The sequence below is a fragment of the Ovis aries genome, chromosome 3 (assembly GCF_016772045.2).
Source record: "Ovis aries strain OAR_USU_Benz2616 breed Rambouillet chromosome 3, ARS-UI_Ramb_v3.0, whole genome shotgun sequence".
NCBI classification, from domain to species: Eukaryota; Metazoa; Chordata; class Mammalia; order Artiodactyla; family Bovidae; genus Ovis; species Ovis aries.
In genome coordinates, this window is record NC_056056.1 from 213,689,253 (window position 1) to 213,705,744 (window position 16,492).

The 16,492-nt window shown below is 40.0% G+C and overlaps 1 protein-coding gene across 30 annotated transcripts in view; it reads left to right on the plus strand.

Moving 5' to 3' along the window:
• Window positions 1-16,492, plus strand: part of ERC1 (ELKS/RAB6-interacting/CAST family member 1) — a 271,872-nt gene that overhangs the window by 75,576 nt on the left and 179,804 nt on the right. For all 30 annotated transcript variants that reach the window (XM_060413515.1, XM_060413527.1, XM_060413514.1 and 27 more), the window contains 2 exons: window positions 3,025-3,192; window positions 10,936-11,103. In XM_060413515.1, coding sequence (XP_060269498.1) covers window positions 3,025-3,192; window positions 10,936-11,103 — 336 coding nt within the window. The remainder of the gene's footprint in view (window positions 1-3,024; window positions 3,193-10,935; window positions 11,104-16,492) is intronic.

Genomic DNA, 16,492 nt, shown 5'->3' on the forward strand with positions numbered 1-16,492 from the left:
TTAAAAATAGCTAACACTTGAGTATTTATTATAAGCATTTTATAACCTACTAAGTTAGATATAGGTAGATATATTATCAACCCAATCTATAGATGAAGAAACTGAGAACACATAGGGGTGCTCAGGATACTCAGCTAGTAAGAGGCAGTTTGATTTTTACACAAGCCCTCTGGTGCCAGGACCTATGCCAGTAGGGCCTGCACGCCACTGCCCTGAGCTAGTCGGGCACACATTTGTCTCACAAGTGTCAGGGGAAAAGATGCATTTGAAAATAATGGTGGGATAAGACTGGAATGCAGCATTTAAAAAAACAAAAACAAAACACTTGTGCTAATTTGGTGTGTTTGCTATTTATTTATTGACCCCTTTATAGTGTAGATAGAAAAGTGAGATATTTTGTCTAAAAGGGTCCAGTTTGGTTTGTGGTAACCATGAATTGTCCAGAGGAAAAGCTGATCTATAACTTTTTTCCCTCAGCTATTATTAATATCTTTTTGTATCACACAAGAGGCTGAACATTCCATACACTTTTTTCTTGTTTGTTTAATCTGTACACAATATAGTGGCACAGGTTTGCTTTCTCCCCATCTTACTGATTAGGAAACCAAGGCTTAGAGAGGAAATTATTCTAGAGGACACATCTATCCTTACTTGGGATTGACTGCAAAGCCTTGTACTCCTAACTTGTCTCTTTTTTTAACTTATTTTATATTGACGTATAGCTGATGGATACTGTTGCGGTAGTTTCAGATGAACAGCAAGGGACTCAGTCATAGGTGTATACATCATCCATTCTCCCCCAGGTCCTCCTCCCATCCAGGCTGCCACATAACGTTGTATGCTCTTAACTTCTAGGGAAATTTTGTGCTTCCAAACTCTTCTGTTTAGAATATTTTCTTCTCTTTCTCAGTCTTTATGGTCAGTATAGCATTATTTGAGGATTATTTAATAATGCAGATGAGGAGGAGACTGAAATTTTTATGTTAATTTTTGATCACATGGTCAGAGGTAGCTGGAAATTTGAGTAATCTATAAGCCATGGGTTCTTTTTGTTGTTATCCATTTTTTTTTTTTTTTTTGGTATTGGGATTAAGCCATAGGTTCTTTAGCTGATGAGGTGGGAACCTTCCTCCTCTATATTCATTCATACAACAAGTGCATTTTTCATGCCTTCTGTTTGTTAGGGATGGGATAACAAACACAGTGTGTGTTTTTTTGTCGGTAAAGGGATGTTGTGAAAGATGCTATACCACCAGTACGTGGTGACTCCTGGGCACCTTGCTGTATTTCAGGGTGGAGACAGCTGCTGTTGGCAGTTATCTTCCTCTGATGTCAGTCGTATCAGCCAGTACTTTGCATTCAGTGAGCTCACAGGAATACTTGTTGAATGAATGAATAATTAGATTTATAAATAGAGATTTCATGAATATGAGGAAAATGCTTGACTTCTTGCTGAAACAGAAGAGTAAATTAGAAATTTATTTTTAGTGCCCCTTAAAAAAGTCTAATTTTAATTACAGTAAAATTTATTTCATACTTTCTCATGGGAAATTGTTCTCAACTGCTTTGGCCCTAGTGCCTAAGATTATTGCAGCCGAAATAGTTTAGATACATTCGACCTAAAAAAAAATATTTTTTGTTTCCTCAGTGATACTGTGATTACTGACTTCTTACCAAGTTTATACTTCGAGTAATTAGTCTGTATTTTAGTGCATGAATGCCTTGCCCCAGGCAGTAGACATAATGTAAAAGCAGATGTCATTACTGTCAAGTTGGGTTACATTTAGAATAAAAGACTGAAAATTCTTAGAAACACAGTAGAATGTAAAGGAGATGTTTGAATTGAAATGTTTTCTAAGTCAAGGTGGGACTTCTCTGGTGGTTCAGTGGTTAGACTCTGACTTCCAGTGGACAGAGCACAAGTTCAGTTTCTGGTCAGGGAGTTGAGATCCCACGTGCCATGCAGCACAGCCAAAAAAAAAAAGCAAAATTGTTCACTGTTCTGTCAGTTAACCAAGTCGTTGGGCTTCCCTGGTGGCTTGGTATTAAAGAAGCTTCCTGCGAGTGCTGTAGGCACAGGTTTGGTCCCTGGGTCAGGAAGATCCCCTGGAGGAGGAAGTGGCAATCCACACTCCAGTATTCTTGCTTGGAGAATCTCATGGACAGAGGAGCCTGGCAGGCTACATACAGTCCACAGGGTCGCAAGGAGTTGGACAGAACTTAGCAACTAAGCAACAGACATGTCAAGATGAGAAAAATCTGTGGGAGGGGGTGAGTGGCACCTGTTGATTTATGGATTGCTCTGTCAGAGTAATTCAACTTCAAATTACCCATATAGACTCTTACAGAGTGAGATTTTATGCATTTTTTATTTAGGTTATATACTTTTATCCATTTAGTTCATATGACATGTTGTAGGTGATACAACTTTGTAGGTGGAGTCTTTTTTTTAGGTCAGTATCCCTAACTCCTCAAAACAATAAGATTTTTTTTTAAGTACACTTATAATACCTTATACCACTAAAAGTGGCTTTTTGAGACAGAGACTTCATGTAAACTTTCATTTCAGAACGAAAGAAGAACTGCAGTAGCAGCTTTTGAGTTTAAATAGCAGTGCTAGGAAGTTTCTTTTTTCTCTCTGTATTACAGCTACACTAATCCTGCTTTATGATTTGAAGTTTATTATGACTTAATAAAATGAAAACTGTTTTAGTCATGATCAGATGCTTCTTGTTATCTCATCATCATCTAAGTGAATTGGGATTTTTCGTGATCCATTCCTTTTCTAAAGGATTTCAAAAGTTTAGGAGACAATAAATGAAAACTGGGAATTTTCCTATTAGTTGAATAAGCTTATTTTGGGGGTGGGGGTGGTCATCTAAGATTAGATGATGCAAAAAGATGAATTGTGCCCTGTCCTAAAATTAATGCTGCATATCTCAACCTGGATCTGTCCGAGATTCAGATTAGAAGTTCTTGGTTTTATTTCTTTTTTCCTTACACTGTTTTATTTTTCTTCTCTAGATTGGTCAGGTGAAGCAGGAGCTGTCCAGAAAGGACACGGAACTACTGGCCCTGCAGACAAAGCTGGAAACCCTCACCAACCAGTTCTCAGACAGCAAACAGCACATCGAAGTGCTAAAGGAGTCCTTGACAGCTAAGGAGCAGAGAGCTGCCATCCTGCAGACAGAGGTAAACGCGTGCTAGGGTCTGCAGGGACACCGTTCCTGGGCACCTTGGCACTTGGGTTACTTCTTCACTTTTTGTCGTGTTGAGGTATGGGAGCCGTGGATACTGTTATGAGGGATTCTATAGCACTATGATCAGTTATTGCACTAAACTATAATCATCTTGTTTCTGTCATTCTTGGATCTAACAAATTAAAAACCAGTGCAGTTTACATATGTTTTTGATATTTCTAAGTATACTTTAGGACTTCCCAGGTGACTCTGTGGTAAAGAACCTGCTTGCCAATGCTGGAAAGTTTGACGCAGGTTTGATCCTTGGGTTGGGAAGCTTCCCGGGAAACGGGAATGGCAACACACTCTAATATTCTTGCCTGGAGAATTCCAAGGACAGAGAGGAGCCTGGCGGGCTATAGTCCATGGGGTTAGAAAGAATCAGACCTGACTGAGCGTGCACACATGCAAGTATAGCAATGAAAAGCTAGTTGTAAAAGCATTTGTTCTCACCCATGGTAAACCTTGCAGTCATGAATGACCATGAGCTTGGGCAGCCTGTGTTGGGTTATTAAGTGTCCTTAGTTTTTGGTACTATGAATAGCTCTAAGTATGCAAACTGTGGAATACAAAAATGTTCAAGATTCATCTCATTTTGAACTGCAGATTATTAGATATATGCCTTCACGTCCTGTTTGAAAATAGGGTTATCATTTTTAGAAATCTTAGAAGATGACCTAGGCTGTCAGCCTAGATTTAGGTAAGAACATACTGAATAATTTCATACAGATGAGAACCTGTCGTATTTGCAATGATGATGCTGTTTGGATTTACCGTCTAAAGGAAAATATTTTCTAAAGAGCTCAGTGATGTAGAGAATTTATGTAGGAGTAGATAAGCAGTTCTGCTTTCAGTTCAGTTCAATCACTCAGTCATGTCCAACTCTTTGCCACCCCGTGGACTGCAGCACTCCAGGTTTCCCTGTCCATCACCAACTCCCGGAGCTCGCTCAAACTCATGTCCATCGAGTCGGTGATGCCATCCAACCATCTCATCCTCTGATGCCCCCTTCTCCTATCAATCTTTCCCAGCATCAGGGTCTTTTCCAATGAGTCAGTTCTTCGCATCAGGTGGCCAGAGTATTGGAGTTTCAGCTTCAGCATCGGTCCTTCCAAGGAATATTCAGGACTGATTTCCTTTAGGATGGACTGGTTTGATCTCCTTGCAGTTCTCTTTACAGAAGAAAAGTCATGTAATATGGATTAAGGTTTTGTTTTAAAGAACTGGATAATCAACAAAGGTATAGTTTAATGAGAAAAAGGAATGGGTAGTAAAAAGAATGCAGAAAAATATCACAGACTCAGAAATTCAGTATCTTCAAGTGAGGAGGAAGAGAAAAATGACCCAAATATTTCACATAATATGCTATTTTTATACTGTGTGATTTTGTTGAAAATGAGCGATTTAGATGGTGTGTTTATAATTTTCCTTACAGCTTGCTTAGGCCTTTTCTACTTTGATCATGTTTCGTTTAGTCATGGCATCAGCTTCCTACCTTAGAGGCATGTTTTGGGTATGAATACAGCTCTGGCATCAGCGTTACCAAGTTTGACCACCAGCAGCAGGTGCAGATTCTGACCTGTTGCTTAAGTTCTTTGTGCCTCGTTTCACATCTGTAAGGTGAAGAGGAGTGCCGGCCTCATTAGGTGGTTAACATTAAGCCAGTTTATTCACGTCTGGTGCCTGACACATAGTAAAGTCTTCGTACATCTAGCTTTCGGCATCATCATAGTTCTTATAATACTGTCAGCTAATGTATGTAAACTGCTAAAACAGTGAGAGAACGTGGCCACTTTCCATTGGCATAAATTTTATTTGGAAGTTCTGCTGTTTACTGTTTTATCAAGCAAAATTAAGGTTTACTCGTGGAATTGCAGATACAGAACTACCTGGAAAATGTAACCTGCAAATTTATTAACTTGCATGCATGTTAAGTCGCTTCAGTCGTGTCCGACTCTGCGATCCTATGGACAGCAACCCACCAGCCTCCTCTGTCCATGGGATTCTCTAGGCAAGAATATTGGAGTGGGTTGCCATTTCCTTCTCCAAATTCTTTTAATCAGTTCAGTTGGAGAGGAGCTTTATTAGAAGAGTTTTTCACATCAGTACCTGGTTGCATGCAGTACTATGAAAGAGTCAGAAGAGGGCACCCTCGCCTTAGAAGTGAGCCTGCTTCCAGGCTTGCTGCTGTGATAGCTTTGGATGGAGGTGGCAGGTGTGCAAACCAGAGTCCCAGGCAGTTGGTTAGTGATGATGCAAACACTTAAAAGCTTGTCACAGTCTAATAGATTACTTCTTCCCCTTGGCAATTCATCCTTCTCTTTGTACCCCTCTCAAATAATGTTCTCATTAGCTGGGTCTCAGACAGATGGGCTTGTGATTGGCTTCTTGTACCGTACAGAACAAAGACTGTGTTTGTGGTCATTCTTGGATGGTTTTTATATTTGCTTTTAGCCATTGGGGGAGTAACTGAGTTTCAGCAATTTACTCCCACAAGTTATCAGGACAACTGCTCAAATATAAGTGTCTCATTCTGAACAATAACAGTAGGAAAGCTAGCTTCCTTTTGAATCGGGGTGATTTTATGAGTGTTATATGCCTGTTTATTAGGATTTACTTTTTTTTGTAAATTACTCTGATGACACTTGACACTTTTTCCAAAGCAAGTTTCTCCTGTTGGATCCCCTAAAAGTCAGTTTGAATCAACTGTTGAAAAGTTCTCATCTCTTTCTGTAATTACTAATATTTCTTTTGCTCTTATTTGGTCTTGTCTTCCTCTCTGAAGCTATCCTGGACTTTCATCTGGCTCTCAAATCACTAAAGCCAGGGATTGAGGTCTTTGGGGGCAGTGTGTATTAATAACACCCACGGAATTGTTCCTGTTTTTGTGAACACCTCTGTTGATCTGTTAACCTCCACAGAGCTGGTCTGGATTTAGTAACATTGTGGTCAAAAGCCTGGGCTTTGAAGTCAAACCTTGGTTTGAAACACAGTGTCCTGCATTTATTAGTTATGTGGCCTTGGATGAGTTATTTTACCTCTTTCCTCTTCCATTTTTTCATAGGTCCATGAAATTAATAATAATGCCAATTTCTTAAGGTTGAAATATATGTTTAATGTGGCTAGAATAGTTTTTTAATTATGATGCGCTCATCTGAATTTGGAGGTTAATATTAAATATCACTGGGTTAAAGTATTGCCATTGGGTTTTTTTAGACTATACGTTTGCAACCCCCTCCTACCCTTGTACAAACAAACTGGAATGACACATCTCTGCCTGTGGTCTTCTTGAAGTTTCTCTGAGCTCTTCAGCTTTTCATTGGGTTGGGGTGTCAAACGAACTCACTGAGTTTGTTGAAATAGCCTTTTTAAAAGGTCTGCTTGTGTGTGGTGTTGGTCTCCTGGCCTGGTGCCCTTCGTTCATCCTCCTTTCTAGGTGGAGACAGTGGGAGAAGTGGTGACAGGAGGTTATGCTATGATCTTGGGCAGGTCACTTCGTGTGGGCTTTGCTTTTTTTGCAGTGTTAAAATTAGGAGTAGTTTATTTAATTTTTAAAAACCTTACAAAATACTGTCAAATACAGGAAAAATGCAGAAAATAACATAATAGACATCACTCAGATTTAATCTGCATTAATGTTTGAACACTTTTAAAGGTCTTTTAAAAGCAAAGATTCTTTAAAAAAAAAAAAACTCATTCTAAACGGAATATTCAGCGGAATATCTGATTTAAGCAGAAACGTTTGTTAGAATCTCAGGTTTTTAAAACTGGTTGGGACCAGGAATAAATATGTGGGTGCTGTTGTTGGGGGGGTGGTGGCTAAAGCCTTAGGAATGAAGTGGTTTCTCCAGAGGAAGCTGAAGGGAGTAAGACATAGAAGGAAATGACAGAGGGTCCAGTGAGGAACAGGCTTCCCAGGTGGCGCTAGTGGTAGAGAACTCACCTGTTAATGTAGGACCTGGGTTAATGTAAGAGATCTGGGTTCAATCCCTGGGTTGGGAAGATCCCCTGGAGAAGGGCATGGCAACCCACTTTAGTACTCTTGCCTAGAGAATCCCATGGGCAGAGGAGCCTGGTGGACTACAGTCCATGGGGTTGCAAAGAGTCAGACACCACTGAAGTGACTTAATCACGCACCAGTGAAGAACATTGAAAAGGCGTGGTCGGAGAGTTGGAAGCAGAATGAGTCCTATAACTCCAAGAGGGGAATTATAGGAGATACACCATTGTTTCCATGCAAATACTACTGTGCTCTTAGGTAAATCTATTTATTGATATAAAACAGAAGAAGGCTAAGATGGGTTGAGATTATTATTGGTGTTTTTTTTTTTGGTGGGAAGGGAGTTGAGATTATTAATAGTTTTGTGATCAGAAATAAAAGACCAGAACAGCAGGGTAGCTATTTTTCTGTTCACGTCCATTGGTAGAGAAAGTCCTGCAGAGGAAAAGCCTCCTGCTTTTGTTGAAGTTGGCATAACCTGCTTGCCACAGACCTTGATGCTTGGCAAGCTGGATAGATGCTGTTCCTCCAGCCCAGAGGACATGAATAAACAAGGCATTATTCCCCCTGCCAAGAATGGTGTTAGGGTGATGACTGTGTATCCTGCTAATCGCTGAGGGGTTTCCCTGAATATGCTTTTTGTGTGTGTGTGTGTGTGTGGTTTGTGAAATATGGACCTCACGCAAAATTACACTATGAATTTAGTTCAAACCAAAAGATCAGTGTAGAATTCACAGCGATTAATCTAGTAGTAGCAAAGTGGTTTTTGTGGTATTTTGTATCTTAGATCTCCAGACCAGCACATTTAAATTCTGCGTTGCATGAAAAAACAGACCAAGATAAAGTGTACACAGGTGACTTGACTTGAAAAGATCATTTAGTGATTAGGGTGTATGTGGGCGCGGGTAGTTTGTGCCTAATCTTTGGGATATAAAATATTTTGAATATCAAAGCTGGCATTTCCCACTGCAGTAACACCAAAAGTGTGTGTCTATAACAAGAGTTTTCACTCATTACCTTTCTCAGTCACCAGTTCCTGTGGGTCTCATACCTGACATTCCCTCAGAACAGCACGCAGGGTTTAGTGAGTGGTTAGCACAGGCCCACCTCCAGGTCACTTAGCAGAGTCAGGGATCTGATGCAAAAATGCAGCAGGGCATCTAGGTGCTTTTCGCAAAGCAGCAGCACTCTGAGGTCTCACGGTTACTGTCCTCAGAACTCTGAGGGCTTTCGATAATACTCTTGCGTGGTTGGCAAGCGCGTACATGACCACATGCAAGAAGGTTCAGAAGTGTGAGGGTAGAATGAAGAAAACTGGTTAATTTAGAAGTAAAGGCTTGTGCAATAAACATGACTGCAAAACAAAACAAAACAAAACAAAATGATGTGAGGCTGTATTTGAAATGATTGCTCAGGCTGGGGAGAGAAATAAAACCACAATGGAGGTGGATAACAAAAAGGGTGATGGGTCAGAGGTTATGCTATGAACAAAGAATAGGCTTAGCAGGCGTAGAAGAAAGAGCTGAGTTTCAGAAATAAGATTTTCAGAGTTTGAAAGTTCTTAGGTGAATCTTTGCAGAATATAAGAAAGCTTGCCGTGTATCATTTATTAAACCAGAGGAAAGTTACAGATGAGGGAGTGTTTATTGAGGGGACAGTGGAACTTGTGGTGAAGAATTATAAATGAGACCTGAAAAGATGGCTCCCCAATATCTGGCTTTGCAGCCCTGGTGACATTGAAGTGGTTGAAATAGAGATTAGCAGAGTGAAATCTTTTCGTTTATATGTTTTTCGTCTCTAGCATGGTTTAAGATAATTCATAAGTACATGATGGTTTATCTATAGCAGTTTCAAATGAGACTAGTTTCCTAGGAAATTTTCCTCAATATCTGTTGAGCAGTAAATGCTACTACACACACACAGTATTGATACTCAGATACCATATCATTTTTATATAATGTTAGTTTTTTGGGTTTTTTTTTTTTTGCTTTGTTGTTCAGTTGCTAAACCATGTCTGACTCTTAGTGACCCCATGAACTGCAGCGCACCAGGCCTCCCTGTCCCTCACTATCTCCCAGAGTTCACCGAAGTTCATGTCCATTGAATTGGTGGTATCATCCAACCATCTCATCCTCTGCCACCCTCTTCTCCTTTTGCCTTCAGTCTTGCAGGGTCTTTTCCAACATCAAAATCTTCTCCAGTGAATTGGCTATTCACATCAGGTGGCCAAAGTATTGGAGCTTCAGCTTCAGCATCAGTCCTTCCAATGAGTATTCAGGGTTGATTTCCCATAGGATTGACTGGTTTGATCTCTTTGCTGTCCAAGGGACTCTCAAGAGTCTTCTGTAGCACCACAGTTGGAAAACATCAATTCTTGGATGTTCAGCGTTCTTTATGGTCTTTTTTTTTGGGCTAATAACTAGTTATTTATTTAATTTATTTTTAATTGGAGGATAATTGCTTTACAGTGTGGTGTTGGTTTCTGCCATACATCAACAAGAATCAGCCATAGGTAAACATATGTCCCCTCCGTCTTGACCCTCCCTCCTTAGTGTTTTGATATGGTATAGTTTTGATATATTATTGATATTATGGTTATAATGCTATTACTTCCGGATGTGTTGGTACTTGGGCAGCAAACTTCAGCTGTATAGTCTGAGGGGCTGGTGGTAGACTTGCTTGGCCTCACAGATCTCTGCGTGTGTGATGACATTGTCAGCTGCCAGTGGGTTGTAGTATCTGATTCGGCAAGTGTCATGTTTGGTGGAAGTTACAGTTTTCTTTCTAGTTTTAAATTTTCTAAAGCAGTGTGGCATCACTTGGGAACTTGTTAGAAATATTGATTCTTGAGCCCCAACCTTGCTGGATTAGAAACTCTGATGGCTTATCCTGGCATTCTGTTCAAATCTTCCGAAGGATTCTAATGCACATAAAATTTGCAAAACATGATGGATCATACCTGCTTTTATAGAAGTAGCAAGGCTCAGCCTTTTTAAAACAGTTCTCTATCTTGTCCCATTTATTCAGATCTATTTATCTTGATACCATCATAATTTAACTGATGTAAAATTTTTATTTCATTATGAAAGAACTCACAAAATTTTAGAGTTTAATTTCTAAGTAGTCATGATTACATTCAGAGTGGTATGTAGCCTTTCCCTTCTCCAAAAAGTGAAAGTTGCTCAGTCCTGTCCGGCTCTTTGCAACCCCCATGGATTGGTTCTCCAGGCCAGAATACTGAAGTGGGTAGCTTTTTCCCTTCTCCAGCGGATCTTCTCAACCCAGGAATTGAACCGGGGTCTCCTGCATTGCAGGCAGATCTTTACCAACTGAGCTATCAGGGGAGCCCCGTTATTTGATTCTAATGTAAGCTTACTATAAAAATATCACTTGGGTAACGGCGCACATGTATTGGGAAGGAATTACATTCTGTTCTTTTCAGTTATTATTGTTTAGTCATTAAGTCATGTCCAACTCTTTGCAACCCCCATGGACTGTAGCCCGCCAGGGTCCACTGTCCATGGGGATTCTCCAAGCAAGAATACTGAGGTGGCTTGCCATACCCTTCTCAGGGATCTTCCCAGCCCAGGAATCAAGTTGGAGTCTCCTGCATTGGCAGGCGGGTTCTTCACCGCTGAGCCACCTGGGAAGTCCTCCTTTTCAGTTAATCACTTGTAAAAATCTCAACACTCGTAGGTGGACGCTCTGCGGTTGCGTTTGGAAGAGAAGGAAACCATGCTGAATAAGAAGACAAAGCAAATCCAGGACATGGCTGAAGAGAAGGGGACGCAGGCCGGGGAGATCCACGACCTCAAGGACATGCTGGACGTGAAGGAGCGGAAGGTCAACGTTCTTCAGAAGAAGGTGAGGTACAGGTGTTCTGAACCCAGGGCCCTCTACCTTGTACCCACATGCTGTCAAAGTCTGTCTCTCATTCCTCTGTTGATACTTTGGCAGGTAGGAATTGAAAACTGTTGTTGAAGGAGGTAGGTTGTTAAAACTGCTCTGCAGATTCGGTTCTTAAAATTTCCAAGTAAACACTGTCTGGTATCTTCAGGCGTATTCTCCATGTTACTGTTTGTGCACAGCGCCTTATAAATCACCCAATAGTTTGTACTGGCATCCCTCTGCCTCTCCTGGTCTTCTGTCTCATACGGCAACTGTGGTGACATGTTAGTGTAGTCATGGGTCGGGTGCTTGCTGTTCCATCCTCGGGGTTAAGAGGACCACGGTTTTGAATAGAGACACGTGCTACTCTACTGACATGTAATGTGCATATCTCAAGGAAAAGAATACTTTCTTTCCTTTTTTAGCTTAATCACTACTGGGAAGAGGTTAACACCCTATAATCAGTCAGGAAAGTACTATTGATCATCTGCCCCTCCCACATTTAGCTTCATTAAGGCTGCCTTTGAGGTGACAGAGTACGCACTGCTGTTTATTGTTCCTTTCCATTGAGGGGATGGATGAGAAGTATTTGATGTTGTCCCAGTAGCAGCAGCAGCAGCAGTTCATTTTTAACCTCTAACCATAGCCAGGGAAGATAATTCACCTTATTACACTTCAAATTCAGCTTTTCCTTTGTGTACAGAAGACTGTGTTTAGTATTTGTCCTCTGTTACATGAGTTTGGTTTTCATCTGCTTTCGAGTACACATAAAAGTTAGATCACTCTAAATAGTTGCCTATGATACGTTGTTAGTGGATGCTAATTTGTTGTACGCTTTTGCTAGTTTTAAATTATGAAAGTAATATCTGTTCAAGGTAAAAAAAATTCAAGAAGTACAAAAACATCAGAAATGAAATTATTTTTTCTCATTCTTTGGCCCTGTCAGTGCAGCTCCTTAGATGTAACTTGCTGTTAATTACTGTATACTCTTTTATTAAATATCTGGTTATATATATGGGCCTGTTTGTGTCACCTTTTTTTAAAAAGACAACTGGGATCATACTTTTTTATTCATTTGTTTGTGTCTTTTTATCTCATTGTTTTTAGTGTCTGCATGGCCTTCAGTGTCTTACACCATAATTAACTGATGCCCTATAGCTGTGTCAGTAGATATTTATAGGGTTTTTTCCCTCTTATTTATATATTTGTCATGACAGCATAACGGATAGCGACATGAATACACCTCATTCAAGAGTGATACTGTGTGAATCCAAAAAAAAAAAGGATGCCCAGTTTTTTACAAAGCCTGTGGCTTTTTTATATTCAGATGACTTTCTTCACAGCTTCATCAGACAATTGTTGCCAAACCTGTAAAAATTTCCATTGACCTCGTAGATAATTAAAAATGTCTACCTTCCTGCTTAATATTTGTTTAAATCTGAGTGCATTTCATAGTTTTCTTTGAGAACCTACATGTTCCTGTCATTTTTACATTTTCTATCATGGATTAATTTTTTCCCATGTTGAACTGGCCTCTTTCCTCATGCTTTCCAAAATATGTTTTGTCTTTTTCTTCTTTGTTTCCTTGGTGGTATTTGTCTTAGAATTTACACGTCAGACTTAGTAGTCCTTTCCTCTGTGTCCTCTGAATTTTGGGGTGTGCTCAAAAAGCCCTTATGCCCACCAAGGTTATTAAGTAACTCACACACGCTGTCTTCTGGTTTGTTTAAAGTCTCTTTTTTCTTTACATCTAAAAATTATTTTATAAAATTTATGTATTGGCTGTAATGATTCAGCTTTTTGTTCTTATATGTGGCCAGACAGCTGTCATTATAATGTTTATTAAATAGTCTACTTTTTTTCTTCTGACATGAGATGCCACAAATAAATTGTCCTATAAATCTGGGCCTATTTCTGGCCTGTTCCATGTATCTGCCTCTCTATCTGTCCCAGTAGTAAGTTTTATTAATTATTGCACTTTTGTCATGCATTTAGTGTTCAGTAAGGTTGTTCTGCTTTATTCTTTTCCTTTTTTTGTAGCAATTTCTGACTTTTCTCACTTGTTTTTTTCTCCTCATGAACTTGAGAATCATTTTGTCAAATCCCTCTCTTCAAAGAATAGGTTTATGACTTTTCACTGGAATGTGATGTCTTAGAAATCAAGTTAAGGAAATTTCAAGGGGGTGATGATTAGCCTTGTCAAATACTGCTGATGAGGTAAATAAGATGCAAACTGAGAATTTTCCATTGGGTTTAATACTGCAAAGGTCCTTTGTAACCTTGATTACAGCAGTTTCATGGAGTAGGGAAAGTATAACTTGTGTCTAGTTTTCCTAATCTCTGTATTACTTTTAGCAATGTATTTAATTTTTATGTCTGAATTTAACACATTTTAAAAGTGAAGCAATGTCTGTTGACTACTTTCTATGAAAAATACTTAGTGTGTTTATAATCACCCTTCCTGACTTTCGCTGGTAAACTGTGTTGTCTTTCGCTGTGTCTTTTGCCGGTAAACTGTGTTGTCTTTCGCTGTGTCTATGGTACTTTTCATATTTACGTTGTGTTCCTTGTTGAAGGGAAAGAACTGTCGTTTCTCTCATGGTAATTCACATTGTGTAGCCTTCATTTCTGTTTCAGTGAATTTAATGTTTACCTCTAGTTGTTGCACCATAGCCTGCCTTGTTTCCAAGGTTTCAGTTCAGTCGCTCAGTCATGTCCGACTCTTTGCGACCCCATGAATCGCAGCACACCAGGCTTCCCTGTCCATCACCAACTCCTGGAGTTTACTCAAACTCATGTCCATCAAGTTGGTGATGCCATCCAGCCATTTCATCCTCTGTCGTTCCCTTCTCCTCCTGCCCCCAATCCCTCCGAGTATCAGAGTCTTTTCCAATGAGTCAACTCTTCTCATGAGGTGGCCAAAGTACTGGAGTTTCAGCTTTAGGATTATTCCTTCCAAAGAAATCCCAGGGCTGATCTCCTTCAGAATGGACTGGGTGGATCTCCTTGCAGTCCACGGGACTCTCAAGAGTCTTCTCCAACACCACAGTTCAAAAGCATCAATTCTTCAGCGCTCAGCTTTCTTCACAGTCCAACTCTTACATCCATACATGACCTCTGGAAAAACCATAACCTTGACTAGATCGACCTTTGTTGGCAAAGTAGTGTCTCTGCTTTTGAATATGCTGTCTAGGTTGGTCATAACTTTCCTTCCAAGGAGTAAGCATCTTTTAATTTCATGGCTGCAGTCACCATCTGCAGTGATTTTGGAGTCCCCAAAAATAAAGTCTGACACCGTTTCCCCTGTTTCCCCATCTATTTCCCATGAAGTGATGGGACCAGATGCCATGATCTTCGTTTTCTGAATGTTGAGCTTTAAGCCAACTTTTTCACTCTCCTCTTTCACTTCCAATGTTTACATTTCTTTTAATTCTTGGTTCCCCAAGAAATCCTTTGAACGCCTTTCCCAGAGTGGACATAAGTGCATGCTATTGACCATGCGTTTATATTACCTTTTTATATTTCATAATTTAGTTATTTGAGAGATACAGAAAACAGAGAGAGTAACATAATAAGTAATTGTAGTTATTCGTCTTGGGAAGTAAAAATTCAAATACAGTCCAAGTTCTTTGGCATACCTTTTCTTGATAGTATTCCCCTCTGTTATCTCCCAGAAATAAATACTTCCTTTGGTGTTTATGCATGCACCCATACCTTAGGCCAGGATAATGTGCTTTTGTGCAACTTATGTATGTATTAAGAAAATAGATGTAAGAGGAAGTACACATGGCAGATAAATATGAACAGTTAGTTACCCATTTACCCACACTGTCATCAGGGGAGTGTAAAGTAAAAGATTAAGGAATCATTTTATACTTACCATTTTAAGCTATATTGGCAAAAATTAAGTCTTACAATATCAGGTATTGGTAAATATGGCAACTGGATTTCTTTGTCATGCAGTGCTATTGGGCTTTTAGATACAGCTGTTTTGGAAAGCACTTATTAAATGTAAAGGTACCCTGCCATGTACATATACTTTAGATGAACTCCAAGTAGTAACCTTGTTTGGCCTGAGATAAAATGTAAACTGAGGAAACACTGTGCAGATATTCACTGACAGAGCCTAGTGAGTGAGTTGTGGCGAAGCCACACGGTGGGACAGTACCATTCGTTTTAGGGCAGGGAGTATTTGTGGACACGGGAGTCTCCTTGGCTCCTGTCCTTCCTGAGGACATCTGTAGTCGCACAGTCACTGCGTTCTGTTGGGCTTCTGGTCGTCCCAGGCATCCTCCGCCGTCTTCACTCATGCTGACAGCGTGGCACCTTCTGCTGTGCGCCTGGTGCTGTGCTAATGAGCACACAGACAAGATGTGGCTCCTGCTCTCAGACTCTCAGAGCTAAAGAGGCTGCTACACGAGTGGCGTACGTGGGCACAAAGCAGAGCATTTCAGATTCGACCTTGCGTGAGAGGAGTCTGAGAAAAGTCACAGCGGCACTGTCTTGAAGGTGCATGACGTTTACTCAGCAGATGGGGAAGGGGTGAGATGTCCCAGGCTGAGGGAGCGCTGTGAGTGAAAAAGGCAGGTCGTGTCCTTGCCAAGAGGCTCATGTCCCAGAATGGCACCTCCATTCTTCATACATTTGTAATCGGATTGTTAAAAATTTCTGGCAGATCTCTAGCTCTGAATGCTTCCCTTCCCCACCCCCACCCTCACCTTATGAACTCTGTTAAGAGTCTCTGGGAAAGTTATTCCCACTTCTTACATCATGAGAAGCTTTTCAGTGAATGCATTCATCTTTGTTATCCTGTTACTTTATTTAGGAAACTAGTAAGTAAAATTCAACTTTTATTTCCCCTGGCCCCGAAGATTTTCCATTAGAAACTTTAGAAATTGATCTGCAGTGAGATATTAAGCATAACCTTTTAGGTATTGGGTTGGCCAAAAAGTTTATTTTGGTTTTTCCATAGCATCTTAAGGAAGAAGTAAATTGAGCTTTTAAGCCAACCCATGGAACTTGAGATATTCCTGAAGACATGTCTTAATTCTACACAACACTTAACCTGCTTGGCTTCTTGATTTAGACACTTACTCCATAAGGAAGAGGGAGATGGTAACTCTTCTTTCATCATCATCTTGTTCTTGGCATCTGCATTCTCTGGTCATCTTTTCACAAATATTACTTATAACCATTTATTTAAGTAATATTTTAGCTATTTTAATATTTAAGGAGAATACCAGGAAATAATGTATTACTTTGGCCTATTAAATACACGTTAAACTTTGTTTTTTGAGAATAGTAGCAGCTGTGGTAATGGCTGGATTGTCCCACACTCTGGACGGGTTTGGGCTCGTCTGGACCA